The sequence below is a fragment of the Adiantum capillus-veneris genome, chromosome 1, assembly GCF_014529385.1.
Source record: "Adiantum capillus-veneris isolate H3 chromosome 1, ASM1452938v2, whole genome shotgun sequence".
Lineage (NCBI taxonomy): Eukaryota > Viridiplantae > Streptophyta > Polypodiopsida > Polypodiales > Pteridaceae > Adiantum > Adiantum capillus-veneris.
The window spans coordinates 93,927,439-93,952,858 of record NC_140931.1 but is presented as its reverse complement, the minus strand read 5'-3'; the positions used below and the strand labels follow the sequence as shown (position 1 = coordinate 93,952,858).

At 46.8% G+C, this 25,420-nt stretch overlaps 1 protein-coding gene across 4 annotated transcripts in view; it reads left to right on the top strand.

Moving 5' to 3' along the window:
- The window catches only part of KCO1 (Outward rectifying potassium channel protein), a 116,481-nt gene that overhangs the window by 4,093 nt on the left and 86,968 nt on the right, over positions 1–25,420 (top strand). For all 4 annotated transcript variants that reach the window (XR_015188982.1, XR_015188983.1, XM_086518814.1 and 1 more), the window contains exons 2-3: positions 20,737–20,871; positions 20,965–21,999. Coding sequence is in view for 2 of the 4 variants with exons in the window: in XM_086518814.1 (XP_086374940.1) it covers positions 21,062–21,999 (938 nt within the window). In the remaining 2 variants the exon portion in view is untranslated. The remainder of the gene's footprint in view (positions 1–20,736; positions 20,872–20,964; positions 22,000–25,420) is intronic.

Here is a 25,420-nt window from a genome sequence, read left to right as displayed (position 1 = left end):
AACACCTGTTCTGGCTCGATTTCTGCAGCATAATTGTACTAGGACGCTTCACAATCAGTATCCCCACACAATAGATGACTTTCCCGACGCATACGGACACTTTGCAAAACCTGGCGAGAATCTGCAGCACGCTGCATTCTCTGTTTTTTTCCCCGAAAATGCGCCAGATCACCTGTACAGCGGTCCCCTCGCGTCCTCGAACTTCCCGGGGTATTAGGGTCCGTTTAGGTCCGAAACCCTAAACCTGCAAAATTACACAGCAGGCTGTAATTCCCTGTTTTGGGCTCCGTTTCGCGTGCCGGTCGCATCTGTAGCAAGACCTCGAGCTCCCGCACCTGAAGGGCTACTTGCCCTTTGAATCGGACGAGATTTCTCACGTGAAACCTCTCCGAATTCACCTGCACTTGCGGGGGATTAGCCGTTAGCTAATCCAGTACCTGTGCAAGAGGCTCTTGCATCGGCAATCGTGCATGAACCCACATAACTGTACATTGGTCAAATGAAAAAGCCCACTAGAGGGGCATAACATACTGCTCATAGGGGAGAGAGAGAGAGCAGTGCGTAGCGTGCAGGGCATCACTCCTGGCACCGTACTGTACATAAGGGGGAAAGGAAGCACTCCATAGCTCTTACCCTATGACAAAAATGCAAAAGGAGGCCTCTCCCAGCATAAAATTCAGCGCCCATTTTTCTGCATGAGGCAAGTTCATGAAAAACTGCCACTTGGTGCATTTACAAGCATTTGCCGGTTTTGGGTTTGCTGCCTAAAAATCTCCCAACTGATCGCCCAGTTGACTTCACGGCAGAGTTGTAAAGTGTTCCCCTAGTCATACCGGAGGTAACGCGAACACATTTCGTGGCCCAAAATAGCAGTTCCCTAAATTTTAGGAAATGTTTCCGTTGGGCTCCCATAGGTCATATGACCATCTATCCTCATTGGGACCGCATCCAAAAGCGCAATGTGGCCCAACTGTCGGATACTTTCCGTTGGTAGTCATACCTTGACTTTAGGCCTTTATTGAGTTCACTCCCTAGTATCCACCAACTTGCTAAGTGCGACGGGGGGACCTATATGATCTTGCTCTGAGCCTAGACATCCTCTTACTATACGAATTCCAGTGCTGACCACTTCCTGTCTGCGGGTGAAACTACCGTTCACATTGACCATACAATGTCCGACCGTTTGCTACTTCAAGAAGAGGGTCTCAAAAATAAAACAAAACCCATTGGAAAGAAACCAACAACTAAAGTTAGCAGTTGCCACGTCCTCGTGACATAGTTAACAGCTGCCACGTCCCCGTGACATACCCCCCTCTTGAAATCGCAAACGTCCTCGATTGCATACCATATATACACGCCACTGATGATCTTGTGCTATCAACACTCTTTTATCATCGCATGTATCCGCAAGAAAGGTCATAACACATAGATACAAATGACTTAATGAGACCTTCATACTTTGGTCATTTCCATCTATTACATTGAATTCATATGTACATTTGATGTACTAGCTCTATCATTACCCCTCCTTTACACATGTTGGGTTGGGGCATAAGTAGGCTGTAACCCAAAGGCTTCAAGGTAAAGCTGCAAAACATTTGGTGACTCTGACAGTTCATGCTCTTGCATCCACTTTGCATCCATAGGCGGATAGTTCTTGAACTTCACCAAATAGCGTCTTGCAACTTGTCCTTTAACTTTTCTGTCCTTATGTGCCAAAATTTTCTTAGGTACTAGGATCTCATCAAGTTCCTCAACTTCTGGCTGATCCTCATCCGGCATATCTTCTGGCACATCACCCACGAAGGGTCTTAGAAGATTCACGTGAAACGCATTATGAATCTTCCATGCATCAGGCAATTTCAGCCTGTAAGCCACATCGTTGATCTTGTCAAGCACTGGAGAAGGCTCATAGTAACGCATGCTGAGCTTAGGAAATAGCCGTGCCTTGCCTTTCATCTTCTTTAACCTTGCCTTTTCGAACCTTAGCAGAACCCAATCACCAGGTGATAGTAGCAATTCACGACGGTGACGATCAACAGCCTTTTTCTGCTTTGCCCGAGTCTTCTCCAAGGCAACTTTAATTTTCTTATACATCTCATCCATGTTCTCAACATATCGATCTGCCTCAAAGATCTTGTCCTTTGTATGCAAAATGGGAGGAACCTTTTTGCTGCCTTCAACAATCTCAAAGGTGCCTTGCCTGTGGACGAATGCACCGTATTGTTGTACGCATACTCAAGCATAGGCAATACTGTTCCCACTTGCCCTTATTATCTGATACATAACATTTGAGCAAATCTAAGACAGTAGAATTAGCCTCTTCTGACTGTCCATCAGTTTGTGGATGAAATGAAGATGAGAACTTGAGCATAGCGCCCATGTTCTCAAACAATCCTCTCCAGAACAAATTGTCATGCGAGGATCACGATCACTGATAATCGATTGTGGCATACCATGGTACCTAAACACATTGTACATGAACAAGCGTGCCATCTGATCAGATTTTATCTTCTTCCTGACAGGGATAAAATGGGCCTGCTTGCTGAACCTGCAGATAATCGTCCATATACCATCATTCCCTGTTTGCGTTCTTGGAAGATCAAAGATAAAGTCCATAGCAATGCTTTCCCATGGCTTATCCGGAATCGGCAGTGGTTTTAACAACCCTGGTGCCTTTTGCCTGTCAAACTTGACCTTTTGGCAAACTATGCATGCTCGCACAAAGGCATCCACATCTCTCTTCAAGGTAGGCCAATAGAAGAATGTCTCTATCGCTTTAAATGTTGCATCAATGCCACGATGCCCTGCATACGGTGGGACGTCACTCTCTTCCATGACCTTATGTCGCAGTGGCCTAGTGACACAAAGTCTGCCATGCATCATCATAAAACCATCTCTGAGGAGGTAGTGCTCGTGATGTTCCCCCTCTTGTAACTGTTCAAAGATCCTTGCAAAATCTTCATCAGTAGTATATTGTTCCTTCATGTCATCTAGCTTATGATGATAAGGAATTGACACATCTGAAATTTGTGGCTTTCTTGATAACGCATCAGCCACAACATTCTTCTTGCCTTCCACATGCATAATCTGGAAGTGGAACATGGAAAGAATGTTTGCCCATCGCATATGCTTTTCGGATAACTTTGACTGTCAAGAAGTATCACAAGGTCTGATGATCTGTTTGGACAACAAAATCAGCACCTAAGAGGTAGTGCTTCCAGCTAGAAAGCGCATGAATCACGGCCAAGAGCTCTTTTTCATAGACTTGCATAGTCCTCTCTGGCCCTTGCAAAATTCGGCTTTCATAAGCTACTACCCGTCCATCTTGCATTAGCACTGCTCCGATGCTACTGTCACACGCGTCACACTGGACTACAAATGACTTCCTGAGATCTGGCAAAACAATAACTGGATCTAAGTCAACTTTTCCTTTAAGAGACTAAAAGCTGAAATCTCTTTTTGGGTCCATCTGAAAGTGACCTCTTTCTTTTGCAAAGCGTGAAGAGGCGATGCTATCTCTGCAAAATTTCTGATAAACCTTCTATAGTAGGAACACAATCCCAAGAAGCTTCTGACATCGTGCACAGTCTTCAAGTCTGGCCATGTCTTGATAGCTTCGACCTTTGTGGGATCCATTCTAACACCATCCTTTGAGACTATGTGGCCAAGAAAGTGGATCTCTTCGAGGAAGAATTCACTTTTCTTAGGATTGACAAGTAACCTGTGACTGCGCAGCTCTTCAAACACAATGGTCAAGTGACGCCTATGCTCCTCTTCATTCTTCGAATACACTATCATGTCATCGAAGAACGTCCCAACAAACTGTTGATGCGAGTGGAAAATCCGGTCCATCATTCTGTTGAACGTGGCAGGAGCATTTGTTAGCCCAAACGGCATCACTAGAAACTCATAAAGACCAAATGTCGTTCTAAACGCAGTCTTGTGCACATCCTCTGGCCTTATACGAATCTGATGGTACCCACTCTTAAGGTCTATCCTGCTGAAAATTGCAGCACCCTCTAAATGATCGAGAATATCATCAATTCTACGAATAGGAAACCTATTCTTGATGGTATTCTTATTCAACGCACGGTAATTAATACACATGCGCCATGAGCATTAGGAGCAAAAGGGTGAAGAACTAGGCTGAATCAGCCCCTTCTCTAATAACTCCTCAACCTGGCCCATAATCTCTTTCTGCTGCGCCGCACTAACCCTGTAGGGAGGTCTATTTGGTGGGCTACACCCTGACACCAAATCTATCCGATGGTCCTCAGGTCTCTCTGGCGGCAATTACGGCGGTAATGAATCAGAAAAACAGTCACTAAACTTTTGCAGAAATGCTGACCTTTCTTTATCTAACACAGATAAATTTGATTGATCACTATTTGAGACATCACGTGCAAAGATCAAGTACACAGAAAGATGATTCTATATTATAGAAGTGATAGCAGAAGCAGATACAATAGGGACCGACTCTCCTTTAAGCTTTACATCCAAGATGTGAGTTTTGCCCCTATGCTGTACAGTGATCTTTTTGTTGTAGGCATCCAAGACTCCATGCACTCGGAACATCCACGGGATCCCCAATAAGGCGTCACAACCTTCCAGCGGCATGATGTAGAACTCTTTTGTGTCCACAAACGACTGAATCTGCAGACGCAGTTTTCCAATGATGGGAGTAACACACTCTGAGTGGTCAGGACATGCCAACCCTGCCTCTGCTGTGTACCCCATCTCTTCAGCTCTGATGCCCAACTTCATAGCTAACTTTGGTTAGATAAAGTTGGCTTTGGCACTTGCATCAAAAAAGATGAGTGTCGTCTGATCCCTAACTTTACCCCATGTCCTGCATAACTCACTAGCATCTGTGTTGGCCTGTCACCCACCATGTCTGGCACTAAACCTGCCGTGGGTTTAGGCTTCTTGCCTTTCTGGTCTTCTTTATTCTCTGAGTCAGCTGGTCTTTTTCTTTGTGGACAATTGATAGCAAAGGGACCAGGCTGCTCGCATATAAAGCATTTGTTCTCAGCCATTAGGACCTTTTGCTCGAGCGACTTGCGCACAAAAGGCTTCCTTTTCTGTTTCTTAGCCTGTGCTCCAGAAGTCCCGGCTGAATCCTTGTCTTTGGTGGCCTTTTTTTGACCCTTGTGACGCATCAGGAGCCGTTTTCACAAAGGGCTTCTTCGCTAAATTTTTCTTTTGCTGCCCTCCTTTGTCGTTGCTCGGAAATCCATTGTCCTCTCCTTTCAACAAGGCAAGACCAGTGTTCGCAACTTCCATAAGCTGATATAGGGTAGCCACTCTGTTCTTTATACAGTAATCGCGAAGCCCTTTAGGCAACCCACAACAGTACTTCTCTATCTGCTCTGTGAATGGCACAAATCTGTAGGTCACTGAGAGTAACGCTGTACAAAACCTCCTATTGTACTCTAGCGAGCTCTTGCACGAAGCTGAAGTAAGCTGGTGCCAATCTGTCATGACGTCGGCTTCAAATTCATTTGACAGCCAAGTAGATGCAAACATTTGCTTGAAGTAAACCCAAGTGGCGGGTGCCTGTCCTTGCATTAACAATGTCGTCCGCCATGTGAGCGCATTGTCCTTTAAGAAAGCGGCAGCTTTCCTGACTTTCGAGGCCTCTGTAAAATTCCCTCCTGCATATGCTGTATCAACTGTTGGAGGAAGGGAAGAGCCTTTGTCTTATCCTCGAAACCACTGAAGGTACTAAACTTTATAGCTGCACCACCTTCTTTATAAGCCTTCGGCTTCTCTAGTGCCCCGAAGTTGTCATAAGGAATGGTTTGCAACATGGGCACTGTAGTAGGCATGATCGGCACATCTTGGCCATTGACATTTTGCGTCAGAGGTGCGATATCTAGCTGCTGTCTAGAAAAACCAGCCATGCCAAAATGACCCTGTGGCACCCCAAACTGGCCCTAGTTGCAATGAAAACCTTGCTGCATGCTGATACTACCATACATGGGGTTTGGCATGATGCCTTGCATACCCTCGAACACTGTTCCTAGCATGTACGGTTGACTTCTAGGTGCATAACCAGCCATACTTTGGAACATTGATCCACCCCCGAAATACCCAGGATGTACCGTGGGTGGTGGAAAAACTGGGTGCATAGCCTGGTATCCAGTTCCCCATCCATTCAAGATTGCATGCTGGCTCTGAAAGGTGGCAGGCTGAACTGGCATAACCTGTGAAATAGGCGTTCTAGCCACCTGTTCAAGGACGAGAGGAGCCTGTTTTGGAGCCCCTGACTCCGCAACATGTGAGTGTTCCCTATCCTCCTGAGCCGCATGAAGTACTTGGGCTTGAGCCTCAACAAGCTCCGTACGTGGTGTAGGTTGCCTATTTTGCTGTTGCATTGGTGGCGCTTGCAAGAACTCCATAAACCTTGGATTCTGCACCGGCTATGAAAGACATTCACCGCGGCAACTAACTGAGTCTTAAACGCATCATCCTCAAGTTGCCCAGTCATAAAGCCCTGTACTTGGAGGGACATTCACATTCAGAGGAGGTACAGACTGACGTGGCCGTGAGCTCTCGCCAATCTCGAAAACCATAGGGATCTCCTGCCTGTCCTTTGAAGAGGAACCCTCTTCCATAATGCCCTTCCCCTTGTCGGCCATAGTGTAATCCCGCGTTCCTGCACTATGTGTCTTTACCCAAAACAACCGAGGCTCACTCTTTGAGGAAAAAGTGATTGATGTCTCTGCAACGGAACCATGAAACCGGCCCGTGGGGCGGTAGGCGTTGGCTTTCACCCGAAATTCTTTACTTTAGACACACACAAAGTACTTTGCAAAGGTAACCTGTAACGGGGATTAACACCTAAGTACACACACAGCTCGGAAGCTAGAATGCTCTGAGCAGACGCTGACAACCTGTAGGCCCCAAAATTGGCGCCCCTTACGGTATTTCTTTATTCTTTAACAGAGGGAATAAAACCTGTGATCTCCTACGAGCTGCCCCGCACAATCTAGGCTAGGAAACACGTGTTCTGGCCCGATTTCGGCAACATAACTGTACTAGGACGCTTCACAGTCAGTATCCCCACGCAATAGATGACTTTCCCGACGCATACGGACACTTTGCAAAACCTGGCGAGAATCTGCACCATGCTGAATTCTCTGTTTTTTGCCCCGAAAATGCGCCAGATCACGTGTACAGCGGTCCCCTCGCGTCCCCGAACCTCCTGGGGGTATTAGGGTCCGTTTAGGGCCGAAACCCTAAACCTGCAAAAATACACAGCAGGCTGTAATTCCCTGTTTTGGGCTCTGTATTGCGTGCCGGTCGCATCTGTAGGAAGACCTCGAGCTCCCGCACCTGTAGGGCTACTTGCCCTTTGAATTGGACGAGATTTCTCACGTGAAACCTCTCCGAATTCACCTGTACCTGCGGGGGATTAGCCGTTAGCTAATCCAGTACCTGTGCAAGAGGCTCTTGCCTCGGCAATCGCGCATGAACCCACATAACTGTATATTGATGAAATGAAAAGCCCACTAGAGGGGCATAACATACTGCTCATATGGGAGAGAGAGAGCAGTGTATAGCGTGCAGGGCATCACTCCTGGCACGACACTGTACATAAGGGGGTAATGAAGCACTGCTCTTAACCCGTGACAAAAATGCAAAAGGAGGCCTCTCCTAGCATAAAATTCAGCGCCCATTTTTCTGCATAAGGCAAGTTCATGAAAAATTGCCACTTGGCGCATTTACAAGCATTTGCCCGTTTTGGGTTTGCCGCCTAAAAATCTCCCGACTCGTCGCCCAGTTGACTTCGCGACAGAGTTGTAAAGTGTTCCCCTAGTCATACCGGAGGTAATGACGTGAACACATTTCGCGGCCCAAAATAGCAGTTCTCTAAATTTTAGGAAATGATTCCGTTGGGCTCCCACTGGTCATCTGACCATCTATCCTCATTGGGACCGCATCCAAAAGTGCAATGTAGCCTAACTGTCGGATACTTTCCGTTGGTAGTCATACCTTGACTTTAGGCCTTTATTGAGTTCACTCCCTAGTATCCACCAACTTGCTAAGTGCGACGGGGGGACCTATATGATCTTGCTCTAAGCCTAGACATCCTCTTACTATACGAGTTCCGATGCCGACCACTTCCCGTCTGTGGGTGAAACTACCGTTCACATTGGCCATACAATGTTCGACCGTTTGCTACTTCAAGAGGGTCTCAAAAATAAAACAAAACCCATTGGAAAGAAACCAACAACTAAAGTTAGCAGTTGCCACGTCCTCGTGACATATTTAACAGCTGCCATGTCCTGGTGACACCTAACCCTAATTTTTTTGGTGCAGGTTTCAGGATGGAAAGTCAGTCGACTTTTCAAGCTTGATTGATGTCGAGATTGCTTTTTAAGTTTGAAATCTGTTTGAGAACTTGTTTGTTGATCCTGTTTGGAATTTGTTTGAAATGGATGGTATCTGTTTTGAACGTGTTTGGTGCCGATTTGAAATGATTGACTCTGGTTTTAATACTGGTTTCATTGATTGGTGATTTTACTCCCGGGTGGAGTAGTGACAAATGATGCTTGAGAATGCTTGCTCATTCATACTCCTTGCGCGGACCCTTGTGGTTATTTGCGGGGGCAGTGTTGAATGATTGAAAAGTGTTGTTTTTACTCATGGCCCGGACCCTTGTGTTTATTTACGGGGGGAGTATTAAGAAGTCTGAGCAGTGGTTACTCTCAGCAACTCCAAACGACGCAAGCTGCGGTCTGGGGGGCGTTTGGTTGTAAAAGGCCTCTATATCTCATGGCTCGGACCTTTTTAGGTTATTTGCGACAGGAGTGATGAGGGAGTCGTTGAATAGCTGAATGGCTCGGACCTGGATGGTTATTTGCGGGGGGAGTGTTTATCAACGGCTTTATGTTTCTATGTCTTGTAACATGCATATGTGAGCATTTGTGTTGCATTGTGATGTGTCAACCATTGATTATTCCTAATTGGATGAGATTGCCTTGGTATGTAATTTTAGTGCATCTTGCAAGACACTCGTGGAAGAATCAAGATCAGTGTGGTCTGGGTGTGATGGCTAATTTTACTACACTGGAATATCAAGAGTTCCGATTTGGACGAAAGGAGAAGCCAACTCCTTGATCAAAAGAGCCGAAAGGAGAAGCTAACTCCTTAACAAAAAGAGCAAACTGATTGTCCCTCGGAATGACGCTCGGAGAATTTTGAGCTAACTTGAGTTGTTTTGCAGATATGTTGTAATCGTGGACGATTACTTTCTTTCAAGAAGGGGAGATGTCACAAACTGCTGACGTGTCAAAGCCCTGAAGAATGGAGCCAACTTACAGATGCCAAGCTCACAAGTGACAGCTGCTCGCTACTGTTGCCGCTCGCTCTTGAGCAGGAGGAGATCCCTGCGCCAGCCTCCACCTCCGCTTCACCTCGACAGCCGCTCCCCCCCTAGAGTTCCCCCCCTCTTCCTCATCCTCCCCCCCGCCTTCTGCTCCCGTCGCCTCTCCACCTCGCCCCTCTACCTCTGTCGCCCCATCTCGCCCCTCTTCTCCTTTGCTCCCCCCAGCTCCTTCTCCCCCCCCTCCTGCTCCAGTTTCATAGTCGACTCAGGAGACAGTTCCCTCTCCGGCAGCTAGGAGATCTCTTGGCAGCGCCTTTGCCACGAGTCGCCTAGCGAGAGAGGGTAAGTCCTTCTTGCGGCCCCCTGTGCAGATTCAGACATCTTTCCTTGCAGCTATCCCTCGTGGTCTGACAAGCATTGACATCCGACGCCGCTGGGACTTCTTCGACTACGGGTTCACTCGTTTTCTCGGCGATTCCGCAGCAGACCATGAGGCAGCCTGCTTCAGGGTCTATGTTTTGTTCCTCGCCGTTAGGGGGACAGAGGCCTTGGACTCAGCAGTTGGTTTCTCCTTCCCCCTCTGTGGTAGGGCCGAGACAGAGTGGTCCCTCGACTTAGTGGTGGGATGGTTGCATACACAGGTCCTAGAGTTCTCTCACCACATGGGAGAACTTGGAGTTACAGATATGGTGCAGACTTTGTGGCCATTGGCCAAGTTTGCGGTGACACCCCCAGACTCAGTAGGATGTAGGCACATTGTGGTGTACTTCTTTGCTGATATGCAGTGTTTGCCTTGCTATGTATACATTCATGAGGACTCTTGGACAGAGGAGGGTGCTTTACGCACGGCTCGCTCTGCTTGGGCTTGGGCTAGGCACTCAGTGTAGTCACGCCTATCTAGAGGACGCTCGGATGCGGATTACTCCCCATCCAAGCTAGCCTCGAAGATAGCCCGTCTTGCTTCTGCGGTAGCATCTGTTCTCTCTCGCTCCCCATGAGGATCGTCTCATGGAATGTGCAGGGACTAGGTGGGCCCCAATTTCAGCGACAGCGGGGCCGATTGCGTCAGGAGATTCAATGTTTTCTTGTGGGAGGAGAGATTGATCTCCTTATGCTTGAGGAGCACCATCTGTGTGAGAGCCGCATTCGGCGATGTGGTCAGATTTTGCGTGGACGATATGATACCTTTTGGTCAGTTGCTTTTGGACCTGGAGGCATCTAGGGTGGGGTATGTATGACTATTGCGGACTCATTGCAGCAGGCCATTGTGGGCAGAGGGATTATTGTGCCAGGTAGGGCTCAGTGGATTACTATGCAGGTTCAGGGTGGCCTTGTGGGCTTCTTGAACATCTATGCGCCCAATGTGGCGAGTGCTCGTGCAGAGTTTTGGTCACAGATTGTTGAGTCTTTGCCGTAGGCCGATCATTGGTGTATAGGAGGGGACTTCAACATGTCGAAGGACCCTTCTGACAGGATCGGAGGCAGCCATGCTACTGTGCATGGAGTCGAGTTAGCAGCTTGGGAGAGGTTGTGTATGACTTTGAGGGTCTCGGATACATGGCAGCATTCAGGCTTTGTGAGGCCTTCAGAGAGTCTTGCCTTCTCTATATCGGACCGCAGAGTGGGAGGAGTGAATCTATCGCGGATAGATCGCTTCTACACTAGTGACCATTTCAGTGACTTGGGGGGATCAGTGGGCATCCTGGCAGGGACATCCTTCTCGGACCATGCACCAGTGATCCTCACAGTGGCAGACAGGCAGAGGAGTGGGAGCACGATGCTTCGCATCGCAGAGCGGGTCTTGTTGGACTCAACACTTAGAGAGAGGGTAGAGGCTCTCTGGACAGAGGGCATGGACAGACCTGCAAACTGAGTGGCCTTAGGTCTAGCTCAGCTTAGCCACTTTTTCCTTCAGGAGTCTCTGGCTCGCCGAGGCGGAGCAACGTCTCAGACGAGGCATGGCTTCACTACAGAGGATGCAGGAGCAGCATCCAGACAGTCCATGGTTGGAGGAGCGGTTACAGCAAGCTCGACAGGAGCTTGCTAGCACAGAGGAGAGGCATCATGAGTTTGCCTTTCACCGGCAGGCATCTCAATGGACTCAGGTGGGTGACAGAGTGACTGGTGCTTTTTTTGAGACAGTGGGACCTCGGCACTCGCATACCAAGGTCATTCAGTTGAGGAGGCCTAATGGGTCAGTTGCTTGTGAGCACGAGGATATGCGTGCAGTTGCTACTGACTTTTACCGTGAGTTACTGTCGGCTGAGCCTCAGTCAGAGCGGCAGGATGCATGCAGGGAGCAGGTTTGGGCACAGATGCCATGTCTTGTGACATAGGAGATGCGCCAGAGGCTTGAGATGCCACTTCAGCTTGAGGAGTTGCACACGGCTCTTAGGGCCCTCCCTCGTGGTAGCTGTCTAGGTGAGGATGGGTTGACTCCCAGCTTTTTCTTGGAGTACTGGGACTTGCTTGGCCTAGATCTTTGTAGTGCTTTTCAATACATTTTGCACACAGGAGTGATGCCTGACAGCATGAGTGAGGGCCTGATCTACCTCATTCCCAAGGAGGGTGGCTCCTTGGATGAGATTCGACAATGGCGCCCTCACCATCCGCAACTCAGCCTACAAAATTCTTGCCAAGGCTCTGAGATTGAGGATTCAACCACTTTTAGAGAGCCTTATACATGGGACTCAGACAGGTTTTGTCAAGGAACGCAGTATCCTTGACAACATCTTTACTTTCTGGGAGGCTTCTGCCCTGGCACGGCTCCGTGGTGAGGACCTTGTGATTCTTCTTCTCGATTTTGAGAAGGCATACGACAGAGTTGACTGGGACTTTCTAGAGGGCACTCTACGCAGGATGGGCTTCTCAGATGCTTGGATCAGAGGGGTGTCAGCTTTGTACAGACAGGCTCATAGTCAGGTGCTTTTGGTAGGAGGGAGAGGTGAGTGCTTCATGCTCACACGCTCGGTCAGACAGGGTTGTCCTCTTGCCCCTTTTCTCTTTCTGTTCTATGCGGAGGCGATGAGTAGATTTTTGGTGTCTCAACAGGTTGGTTTACGGGGCTTAGCACTCCCTATTCGAGGAGATGAGCTACTGGACACTGAGTTTGCCGATGACTCAGCCTTGTACTTAGATGGCCAGGAGGCCAATCTTCACAGATGTGAGCAGGCTTTGGAGACCTTCTGCTGTGCATCGGGCGCACTGATCAACTGGAGAAAGACAGTGGCTTTCTCGGTTGGTAGTGCTCCTGTGCCAGATTGGATGCCAGGAGAGGGTTTCAGGTGGATTCCCCCAGGGACTGCAGTTCGGTCCTTGGGTTGTCAGGTTGGTTTGGACTTGTCTCCCGAGCAGCAGATTGCTCCTCTTCTCTTGTCCATCAGGAGAAAGCTGTTACATTGGAGCTTAGCACGACTTTCGCTGGCTGGTAGAGTAGTAGTTGCCAACCAGGTGCTGTTGGCAACTATGTGGTACATCACTTACTACTGGATCTTCTCGAGTTCTTGTATCAGCCAGGTAGAGAGGTTGATCAGGAACTTCCTTTGGTCAGGACGTGACACTCAGATAGCCCAAGCCAAGGTGGCTTGGTCGGTCATCACGCTTCCTTGTTCTCAGGGAGGCCTTGGGATCACTGATCCAACACAACAGAGCAGAGCCCTTCTTGGGAAGTTCATAGTTAGAGGACTGCTTCTAGGTGAGGAGCCCTGGAAGGAGTTCTTGGCACTTCTTGCTGCAGAGGCTTCGTGCCAGGGTGCCTCAGTCACGATGCCCTTGGCAACCTTCGACCAGATGGATCTTTACAAAGATGCGCCGAGTTGGTTTGAGTAGGAGACTGGAGGACCGCTTCGCTGTGAGTTTGCTTCGATCTTGGGAGCTCTTACGGCGTGGCCTGGAGCAGAGACAGCCGACGTGCACGGAGGAGCGCCTACGGGAGTCCCTCGTCTGGAACCCCATGGTTAGCACTCAGAGAGGCCACTTGGTTGGTAATCGGCCTCATGTTTCCTGGGGTCCCATGGCAGCAGGACCAGCGCTCTGTCTAGGTGACTGGCTAGAGTTCACAGGTTTGTCAAAGGAGGTGTAGGGTTTCCAACTACAGGGCATGAGAGGGGTGCAGAGCATGTGTCAGGACATCTCAGAGTCAGTTCCAGCTGAGTGGCTCACGCCTCTTGAGCCAGTAGCACCCCGGTGGATGGGAGCCTTCAAAGGACTGGAGGTTCTCATTTCAGCCAGGGCCTGCTCAAAGACTGTCCTAGCCCTGTTCTTTGAGCTTTAGGGTGGGGGACGATTACAGTGAGTTGCAATAGAGGCTCCGTAGGTAGCAGAGTGTTGTTTCCAGAGGATCCGAGTTGTGGGCATCTGTGGGAGGACTTGCATCATAGACCCTGATCCAGCAGCTCTTGAGACTGGACACTGGAGGCTATGGGCTTGGGAGTGTTGTCCATTGGCACGAGTACAGTGGGATCCTGGTGAGTGGCTATGGAGGGACCCCTTCTCTTCTGCAGACCACCCGGGAGTCCCTTCTTTCAGTACACTGTTGGGCTTGGACGTCATATACTTGCAGCACAGAGAGAGGCCCGCCCCGCTGCCGCATGTCATTGGCAGGAGGAGGGCCTCACAGTTGAGTTCTTGGCAGCCTTTTGGCAGAGGCTGTGGGACTCCAGACAGCCGAGGCGCATCACTTTGTTTCAGTGGATGGTTGCACATAGAGCTACAGCAGTAGGGAGCTGGCTTGTGCATAGTGGTCTCTCGGCCGCATGTGCAGCCTGTGACCAGTTGGTGGAGAGTCAGCGTCATTGTCTTTGGGACTGTCCCTTGGCCCAACAGGTGTGGCTACGAGTTCTTCGGCTGATGCCTACTCTCTCCACGGCTAGACAATACACTTGGGGGGCAGCGGCTTGGTCCACTCTCACGGGCCCGGCACTTCAGTTTGAGCTATCTTCCACCAGCAGGATGACAGGATGATAGTGATATAGGGGGGGCGACCTACACTCCAGCCTGCTAGAGAGCTTACTCCACAGGAGTGGTGCAGTGAGAGAGAGGAGTGTTGGTAGCTCATCAGTGGCCTGACACTTTGGTTCATCTGGCGGGCCCGCTGTTTTCGCATTTTTGAGGCTCGCTCCGTGCCACTAGCAGAGACTGTTCGTGACTTTTGGCTAGAGCTGATCCATACTCTCAGAGGATAGCTAGAGGGACTACAGGGCAGCTCCGATCGCATGCGGGAGCGCCGCGAGGCTTTTCTTCGACTCTGGAGCCCTGGGCCTTTCTACACCATTGTCAAGGGTGTGCTTAGATGGCACTACCGACCACTTGTGTGGCTCTTCCCTCCTCCCATCTCTTGATTTAGCCTCATTGTATATATGTTGTTCTTTCATTGGGAGAGTCTCCCCATCATGTTTGTTGTAGCCCTCTCTTGCAGAGGTGGTTGTAGCCCTACGGGCAGTTTTCATTAACTAATAGAAGGATCTTTTTCTCGGAAAAAAAAAAACTTACAGATGCCGGCCGAGGGGCCTAAACCCTAAGAAGAGAAGAAGAAGTCCTACCAACTTATGGGGACCCCGTCCGAAGGAGCCCCAAGTGACATAAAGGATTAGAATAAAGCAGGATCCGCAGCTGATGATGTGGCAGTTTCCGAAAATCACGCGGACACTGATGGCGTGGCAGGTTCTACGGATTTTCGTAAATTACGCTGACAGCTTTTTGGCATTGCTTTTGGACCAGAAGCTTTTGAGTTTGGAGGCTTTTCATGTAAATTGCTTTTCATAGGCCAAGGGCCTTTAAATATGTGCTAGGGCTCATTCTCTGGCATGCTTCGTGGAGAAGGTGCAAGGTCTGGAGTTCCGGCTTGTACTGTGTTGATGCAATATAAAGAAATACCGAAAGGGGCGCCGAGGTTTGGGGCCAATACTCTCTGGGGTGGAATTCCGCCACTCCATGTCGCGTGTTGTCTCTCTCTCTCTCTCTCTCTTTCAATTCAGTTGTTATTGAAGTGCTAAAAGTCTGTTCAGTCTATTCTTTTCTATTGGCATGTGGTGCCCGTCTTGTGACAACTACCTCTTTTGACAATTTTGATTCCTATACTTATGGAAATTTCTTTGACAAGAAGAGGAATCACATGAGTTGGGAATGTAAGTACGACAATTTTGAACAGAGGAGGGGAAAGAAGGAAATTGAATTCAAGGATGGGTGTCACACATCAAGTTTGATACTTTTCTTGGTCATAAGGATACCCATAGAGCTCTTCCTTTCATACAATGGTTTGATACTGCTTTTTCCAAAGCAAACCGTCTTTTCTAGAGACAATTCCATAGAAGCCTCAAAGGTTTAGAAAGTAGCTTGCCATTTCAAAGGGAACGCTCAGACATGGTGGTCCACGCTTTTATTAAAAAGCGCCATGAAGTTGGGTAAAGTTCAAGAAGCGGTTCACTTCAATTTGACGAACTCCCCTGATTGAAGTTGATGTGTTGACTGCTTAGAACCATCCTTGGATGAAAGAAGAAGACATTATCTCCACTTACAATTAGAGATATTGGGACATGTTTTTACCAGCGGCTTCTTTCAGAAAAGTCTCTTTAAAAGAGCAAATGGAACATTATTGTTACTGTCTACCAAAAGAGATTCAGAGATATTGCCTCATGGAGAGGTCTTCTAGCATTCAGAGACTTTCGGAACATGCTATGGACAATTTCTTTTTACAGACTGGTTATTGACTTACGCTACAAATGAGCCAGTGACAAATTACCACAAGAAATCTTGGCGTTGGCGAAGTTTTCCTAAACTTGAGCTAGTTCTTGCTTTAAATCAATTTAAAATAGCTTGGATTTATAAAGGTTCTTATGAAGTGCAAGATTCACCTAGGACCTTAAATTCTAGGATTGAGAGTGCTGGTTAGAAAGAGTTATACAGGGATTACAAAGGGAGATTGATTCAATTAGCTAGGGTTGAGAGGTCTAATATAAGAATTTCTTTAAGCTCTTGTCTACCCTTGAGAACTACTCTCTAGAAGATTTAGAATTAAGAAAGCCTCATAGTCCTCAGCTAACAGTACTTTTAGGTAATTTTTTTGAAATCTAAGTGTCTTAGTCTTAAGAATCCCTTGGTTGGGAAGAAAGATTTGTCAACAACTATCTTTACCTTTCCTGACTTAAGACAAGATTGGATTAAGCTCTTTATTGAGATCTCGAGAAGCTTTGGATGCTCTGACTCCTTGTGTTAGAAAGGTATGGAACCATTCCGATGAAGCTTTCAAATATGTGAAAACTATAGGACAAAAAGATTTTAACTATAGTGATACTGGACATGATCTCAAAGCGCAAGAGAGGCTAGCAATTTTTGGTATTGATTGTCCTTGTGGTAAAACTGTCAAAGTCGACGATGCGGAAGCGTATAGACCGAGGGGAGAAAGCAAGAGAGAGAGAGAGAGAGAGAGAGAGAGAGAGAGAGAGAGAGAGAGAGAGAGAGAGAGAGAGAGAGAGAGAGAGAGAGAGAGAGAGATAGATAGATAGATACTGCGAACCAACCAATTTTGGCAATGAATTGATGATAATACAATGGGGGCTGAGGGTTGCTTATATAGCAACCTAAGTGAATTGCCCTACCCAGACTTTGACAAATAAGTAAAATAAATACCTAAAAGCCAAACTAAATAATGGGATCACACTGGGTAGTTCACTTGAGATGCCAAAACTCCAACACCCTCTCTGCAGCTCATACTGGACATCAATAGTGAGACCAAGTCGATGAAGAAGCGACTATGGACACCCCGGTCCCCAACAGCTATACACTCCACTGGATACACCTCGGATTTGCTTCCCTCAACTTTGCTCCTTAGAAAAATGCCATCTTGAGCATCGGTTGCCTTTTAGAAAATTGAATTGTAGACCACACTACACCCGAAAATCCTTATTCATGAACTATGAACACATCACGTCCGAAAATACTTTCCAGATAATGAACTTTGAAACACATTCTGTCTTTGAACAGACATGATGACAATTTTCGGGTCCGCTCTATACCTGCATTCCATGTTTAAACAAAAATGCTGATTATTTTTTTGTTTGCATGATGGTTGCAAAAGGATTTCGACTTCTAGTATCTCTGAATTCAAAAGCTATTCAGTTTATCAAGCAAAGGACGTCTATTGTAGCTACTTACCTATTTAGTTTCTTTGATGTAGCTAAAACATCAAAATTCATTTCCATATTTAAGTATAATTATATACAAAAGTATATGTATCCATTTTTACTTACCTCTATTAATTCTCTTTTTAAATCGTCTCATTTAAGTTGTGAATAATATATAGAGATTAATCACACGTGGATCTGTGCACTCATCCATAGTGTTTTAGATACGTCTGATTGGTTCCCTGCTAGATGCATGTGCCTTGAACTCCGACCTACGGTCCAAACGCCTATAACTTGATTCCAACACAAGGGTCCAAATTAATTATATGGAGCACTTCTTGCCCCTCTCTGCCACTCACAAGCCTTTCTCTGGTTGAAGTTAGTGGAGACTCTTACACTTTGACTAGAAATCTAATGTCGAGGCCACTGTGGCCGCCGTCACGTGTGCCATGCCGATCTCCTCTGTCGAATCTTTATTACCGTAATCTCCATCCAGCTTGCCTTTGACTTTGTCTTCATGTGAGTTCCTGCTTTCGTCTTTGGCTTCAAACTCCAGAGCCAAACAAAGAGTCGAGTCACATTCATAACAACTGTGGTCGTACCTCGTGGGTACCGAGGCAGCTAACTGAGTATTGGTACTACCATCCTTGTTAAGCTTGCCTTTGCCGTTGTCCTCTAATTTCCCTGAGAACTGTGTCGATGCATAGGCCGCTAACTGGATGGTTGATCTGCTTTCCATAGCCTTGAGTTGGTCTTGGTTCTTCATAGCCGTCGGAGACAATCGTGGGAACAAACCCTTAGGGCTCAACTTGATAGCATTAAAAAAAAAAACCGCCATCCAATGTCACGGGAGATGGCTACCACGTGGCAATAGAAAAGAACAGACTGAACAGGCTTTTAGCACTTCAAATAACAATTGAACAAGATAGATGACATGGCGAGTGGCAAAGTTCCACCCCAGAGAGTATTGGCCCCAAACCTTGGCGCCCCTTTCGGTATTTCTTTATATTACTTGAACTCAGTACAATGCTGGTACTCGCGCTGTGCACCTTCGCACCGAAACATGCCAGAGAATGAGCCCTTGGCTCTTATTTAAAGGCCCTTGGCCTTGAAAAGCAGTCACTTGAAAAGCAGTCAAACTCAAAAGCAATTGGTCCCAAAAGCACTAGTGTGAAAAGCTGCCAGTGCGTTTTGATGTCAGCGTGAAATCTGGGATTCCATATAGGTTGCCATGTCATCAGTTTTATGCTTCGTGTGTGTGTGGGTCCAGCTTTATTTTAATGCCTTTATGTCACTTGGCCCCATCCGACGGGGTCCCATAAGTTGGTGGGAACTCTTCTTTGAAAATAGGCCACTCGGCAAGACTTTGCAAGTTGGTAAAACTTCTTATACTGCTTCTGCTTCTTCAATTAGGTTTTAGGCCCCTCGGCTTGGATATGAAGGTTGGCCCCATTCTTCAGTGGTTTGACACGTCAGCAATTTGTGACATCCAACTATCAAGCCTCACCAGCAGCTGTCAAACCGTTGAAACTCCTCCTCTGGCGGCCACCTCAGAACTACGTCGCAGCATAAGCGCTCGCCTTTTCCCTTCGTCGGCACACAGTCTTGTCGCCAGAGCCCCTTCTGAACGCGTGTCAAAACGAGCCGCCTACGGGTGAGGAACGCTGTCGGTGGCCACTAGCACAATACAGTCTGCGTTTTAAAACGCAGTTGACACGTAATTGTCTGCCACTGTTTGAGCCTCTGCACCTGAAAACGCTTCGTGAAGCAGATGGCGCCTCTTGCAAGGTAGTTCCAGCCTCAGCCAATAGCGGTTTAAAATGTAATAAAAAACGCTAGAGCTTGAGGCTTCCTGTCCCAAAGAGGAAAAATACGACCTCACCCCACAACTCCTCTTTTCTTCGCGACGATCCTCTGCCACCTTGCTATCACCGAGCACAAAGCTCTGACACCATGTCAAAGTCGACGATGCGGAAGCGTATAGACCAAAGGGAGAAAGCATGAGAGAGAGAAAGAGAGAGAGAGAGATACTGCGAACCAACCAACCTTGGCAATGAATTGATGATAATACAATGGGGGCTGAGGGTTGCTTATATAACAACCTCAGTGAATTGCCCTACCCAGACTTTGACAAATAAGTAAAATAAATACCTAAAAGCCAAACTAAATAATGGGATCACATTAGGCAATTCCTGAGATGCCAAAACTCCAACAAAAACTACCTTTTCTTCTTACGCGAATGAAGCTTTAGGTCATGTAGTTATGCCTCCTCAAAGCCATAGAAAAAGGAATTTCTAGTTTCGTAGTGAAGTGTGAGGAGTCTTTAGGAGTTAACAATGTTTTTTCGTGTTGGTCCTCAAGAAAGCTTTTTTGACGCTAACATCTTGCACTAGGAACATTTCTTCAGAAGGAATAGCTTATCTTCTTCTGATCGTCATGCTATTTGGAAATTTCATTGTGATTTTGTAATCTCTTATGTAAATAAGTGCTCAAAAAAATTTGTTGTTATGAGCAAAAGGTTTTATTTAGAATGCTTTTTAAGTGAAGCAAACTCGAAAATTTATAGCAGTTGTGATCTTTCGATGCAAGAGGTACTCTTGAAACATCAAGACTTTTGTAATTCCTTTGGTTTCAAGTGCTATCCTAAATTACTATTTTTGTATACCATTTGGAAGCTCCACAAAAATCTTATCAAACCTAGATTTATAGTTGCTTCTTGTAACACCTCTCTAAGTGAGGTTTCCAAATGGCGTATTTTCAAAGTCATTCTACCTAGCATAAATGAACTTTGCAAAAATTTAAAGCATGCAGACGTCCCTACTGACTCAAGTTGGAATTTTAATGATTCAGTAGGTGTAATACCTCTTATATAAGTTTTTGAACTCTTCAAGAAGCATAAATGAGAGATCATCTCCTTTATAGACTGATCGTTAGACAAAGAACAATGATCCTAGAGATATGTTTAGAGGTCCTTGCTTTGGAGAGTGTCTTTCCCTAGATTAGAAGGACCCAAAAATATGGATAATCTCACAAGTTGGCAGTTGAGACAGGACTTGAAAGTTGAAAGGCAGAAAACAGACACGAACAAGATTTTTATGTTCAAATGGGTTCTGGATACTGAAGGGTGGGCTAAAGCGTTGGTGAACTGACCCAATGGAATTTTTCATTATGATGGGGTTGCCTAATTGCATTGATATTGCAAATAAAACTGGTGAAAGTTGGTTATCGTAATACATGTTTAAATCCCTAAAGCTGAACTATTCAACCTTGTTTTACCAGTGACCAGCATTTCTGCCTTCCCAAGAATGGACTTGTTTGAATTCGAGTTCTACCACCTCAAGGTGCAGGTGTAGAAAGCTCAGGGCTTTTTATCTGTTTGTTCTTCCAGATGCTAGCAAACCAAGTGAAGAAGAGGTTGGTTCACATAAAATGCATTACTTTTCAACTTACCTTTTGTTGAAAATTTTCTGTTTTGATTGATAGACCTACTTGATTGTGTTATTGCAGCGATAGAGGCTTAAGATGAACACATTAAGTTCTTGCTGTAGTAGGGGAACTGATGTAGCAAAAGCAACCCTTTAAAACAGAAAGCTGTGGAAACTCAATGGCTTCAGAAAGCTTACCACCTCTCAGATCTTCCAATGACGAGACATTGTCAGAACCACTACTTCCTAACATGCCAAGTGGAAAATCTGTCAAGAGAAAAGGCACCATAAAGCTTTCAAAGAGGCTGCGGCATTGTCGCAGTGCACCTGAATTGGATGAGAGCAATCCCCATATAGATGTAAATGAAAAGTTGGTGCTGCCTGTAGTCAAGGATCATGATACTAAGCGTTTAATCTTAATCGGTGCTGCAGCATTTGTGGTGTATTCATGTCTCGGTGTAGCGTGTTTTTATGCAATGGGCTCAAATTTGCAAGGGAAAAGCACAAATTTAATTGTAGATGCCCTTTACTTTTGTGTTGTCACCATGACAACTGTGGGATATGGGGACCTTGTACCAAAGGGAGTTCCAGAGAGGTTATTGACTTGTGTCTATGTATTTCTTGGTTTTGGCCTGGTTGGCTTGCTTCTAGGCAGTGCAGCTGATTTTCTGGTTGAAAGACAGGAAATTATGCTAAAAAGTGCTCTTTCAGAGATTGATAAAGAAAGTGATTTTTCAGAATTCAATGAATCAGGCCACGAGACGAAAGTCAGGCTGAAGGTGGCCATAGCAGGGACAATATTTTCGGTGCTATTTGTGATTGGCATAGTTGTGATGATAGAAGTTGAAGGATTGGGCTTTGTGGAAGCCTTTTACCTTGTTTGTGTGACTGTCACAACACTTGGCTACGGTGATTTTAGCTTTCAAACCATGGGAGGCAGAGCATTTGCAGTAGTCTGGATTCTGGTCAGCACAGTGAATGTTGCCCAGTTGTTTCTGTACATAGCAGAGTTGTACACAGAAAGAAGACGGCAATCAGTACTCAAATTTGTGCTTAGTCGGAAAACGACAGCTTCGGACTTGGAAGCAGCTGATATGGACAACGATGGGGTTGTGAGGTAAAGCTCTCTCTCTCTCTCTCTCTCTCTCTCTCTCTCTCTCTCTCTCTCTCTCTCTCTCTCTCTCTCTCTCACACCCGTCCATGCATCATATCCCACACCCTTAGGTTGGAGCCAGCTAGCTACTCCCTGGGCATACCTTCAGATCTAGAGATCCATCCCTTCATCATTACCCTCTCCCCACCCATGCTTACACCACCCTCACCTTACAATCTAGGGTTTTGTCCATTAGCACTGTTATTTTCTACCTTTGTTATTTTCCTGGTTATCCAGAGGATATGCTAATGCACATTGATTGGTCTCATAAGCCAACTTGGACTATAGAAGACGTTAATAAATCTCTCTCTCTCTCTCTCTCTCTCTCTCTCTCTCTCTCTCTCTCTCTCTCTCTCTCTCTTTGGGTTTCAAGCCCTTTTATTGTTTGGTCTACCCCGCAGAATCATGTCTTAAGTAAAGATAGATGCACACCACTCTTTATTGTGGAGTTTACATGTCAAAAGAAGTGGCTAATGTTAGTCTAGTTCTCTCTATATATAATCATAGCGTGTTCTTTTTTGCTTGTTGACACCTCTCTCTGTTGTCTTCTGCTTCTGCTGGCACTCTTCCCTTGGAGATTCTTCGTCTACATCCCCCATAGCTAATGTGCTCCTAAAAGTGGTAGCAGAGCTCCAGGAGGTCGGGCGTGGCTGTAGGTGGTGGCTGCAACAGAGCCAAGGTCGGCACAGCATCTCAAAATGCAAGAGCACTTCCTTGTGCGTTCTAGAACGCTGCCTCAGAGCGTGGTGTAGAGGTGGTGCCCTTGATGGCAGTTGCACAAAGGTCGTGGCTGGAAACCATTTCTGCACAGCGCGTTTCAAAACGTTGTCTGCTGGCGCATTCATGTCGGCGAGGCAACTCTATTTGGTAGTCCTGCACCAGCGTTCCAAAACGCTTGCTAGAGAGTGGCGCTAGAGGAGGGCAACGGGCTTGCAGCTTTTCAAAACACGTGTGCAGAGGTGGTGCGGATACAAGATCGCAAGATTTTCAGCATTTCAAAACGCGGTAAGTCAGCGAAGCAGTGGGCAGTAGCCAAGCTTTTCCAAGCGTGTCAAACGCTGTCCAGCAGAGGTTGAGCTAGTCAGACGTGCATAGCCAACTGGTTGCATGCTCTAGGTAAAGGTACATGCTTGTGTTGGTGGTACAAGTATAAGAAAAGATATTCAAATTCTTTAGAGTAAGGTCCATGTGATGGTTGGAACTCATGATCGAGTTTATGATATGTTACGTCGCGGTTCATTGCGACCAGAATACATCAAGATATTTGTTCTTGATGAGGCTGACCAGATGTTGTCCCGTGGTTTTAAAGATCAGATATGACAGACTTCAATTGTTACCAGAAAATCTACAAGTTGGAGTGTTCTTGGCTACCATGCCTCCAGAAGCTCTTGAAATTATAAAGGATTTCCGATCTGGATATTCTCAAGTGCTCCTAACCACAGATCTTCTTGCTCTTGGTACATCAACATATGCAAAGTTCAAAGATTGTTTTCCCGTTCCATGTCATAGTTTATTCTGTCAATTGTTAGTTTCTGTCATGTCCCAGTTGTACGGGTATAGTTAACACACAAAAAGTCGTTAAGACTTCCCATATTTGTCAGTTTGGTTGAGTTCTTGTTGTCCCACTTTGATTGTTGTGTGAGGGAAGTACACACACCATGATGATGTCGTCAAGGCGGGGGGCGGGGCGGGGGGGGGGGGGGGGGGGGGGGAGCTCTTACGTCATAGTCACAAGGGACGCGTCCCGAGGAGTGGGGACAGGGGACGGGGCTCAAATGGATTTTAGTGCAAAAAAGAGGGCGGGACGGCAAGTGGGGACGGTGAGCCCAAAAATGGGCGTCCCCTGTGACTATGGCTTACGTGCCCAGACATTAAGCCCGCCTACAATAATAGTACAATTATGTCCGGCGAGTGTGAACCTGGCCCTTTAGGACTTGAGCCTCATGTGTGAGACATCTTGTGTGATCACACACTTGGAATCTAGGCCCTTGGCAGCTCTGCCCGCACACCCGTATTGGTGTGGGCTTGGTGGTGTAGGACACCGGCCCTTGTGGCGGAGGCTAGCCTACTTGGCTACAATCCCAAGCTCGGGGGTGAGCCCGTATTGGCTCTATGGCTGGGAGTTGAGCCTGATGTCCACTCACTACATGTGTCTATGTGTGAGTTTGGCTTGCGTCATGTCATGTGTGCAGGATGGATCTGGCGAGGGACTAACATTGGTATCAGAGTAGGCTATCCATTTCGGCAGTCATGAGTTAGTAACGGTCTCTTCAATTCCATCTTCATCTCTTTAAAGGGGAGAAGGAAGAATGTGAAGAGATTGTTACTGACTCCTAACTTGCGAAATGGACAGCCTACTTTGATCTGGCTTACGCGTGGTAAGCCAATGACTTGGGCGGACTTCTAGACGGTCTTTATCACTCGCCTCGTGTTAAGTGGATAAGATCGAGTGTTTCAAGAAGCTATTCAAGTTGGAGATGGGCAAGAAGACTCTGGACGCTTACTCACAGGAATTCAAAGACTTAGTCTACAAGATGAAAGCCTGGGAAGACCCATAGGTCATATTGCAAATGCTCTATCTGTTTGGATTGCCGCCGGCTTACCAGAATGAGGTATTACGGAATCCTATTACTTCCCTAGAGGACATCTACAAGTTCGTCAAGAATTATGATAATAATTTGGTGGCTTCTGGAGGTGGCCCGACGGATGGGGAGACTCCTCTTTGTGGTCCCCTCCACGTCAAAGTACAAGCGTTCAAATGCTTCAGCAGCCACAAGTCAGTCATCGGACCCTCTGCAAGGAATCGAAGAATGACGGCAAATCAAAGGATTAGAAAAAGAACCGTTGTTTTGATTGCCATCAGACCGGCCACTTTCGCAGCGACAAGACAAGTGTCGGCGTTTGCTTGGTAGCGCTCTAGCTTCCAAGCCGTGTGTGTTTGAAGTAATAATTCCTGGTACAATTTTTTATTTGCAAAGTTTCTTTGTGTCCTAAAGTCTAAAGTAGAGTTTCGGGTGAAAGCCAAAGTCCACCGCCCTACGGGCCGATTTCATGGTTCCGTTGCCGGGACAGAATCACTTTTTCCTCAAGAAGTGAGCCTCGGTTAGTTTGCGGCGAAGACACAGAGTACAGGAACGCGGGATTACACTATGGCCGACAAAGGGAAAGGCATTATGGAAGAGGGTTCCTCTTTACAGGACAGGTAGACAATTCCTACAGTGTTTGAGATTGGCGAGAGTTCACGGCCATGTCGGTTTGTACCTCTTGTTGATGTGAATGCTGCACCAACGCAGGGCTTTATGACTGGGCAACTTGAAGATGATGCGTTCAAGACTCAGTTGGTTGCTGTTGTGAATGTGTTCTCTCGACTGGTGCAGAACCCAAG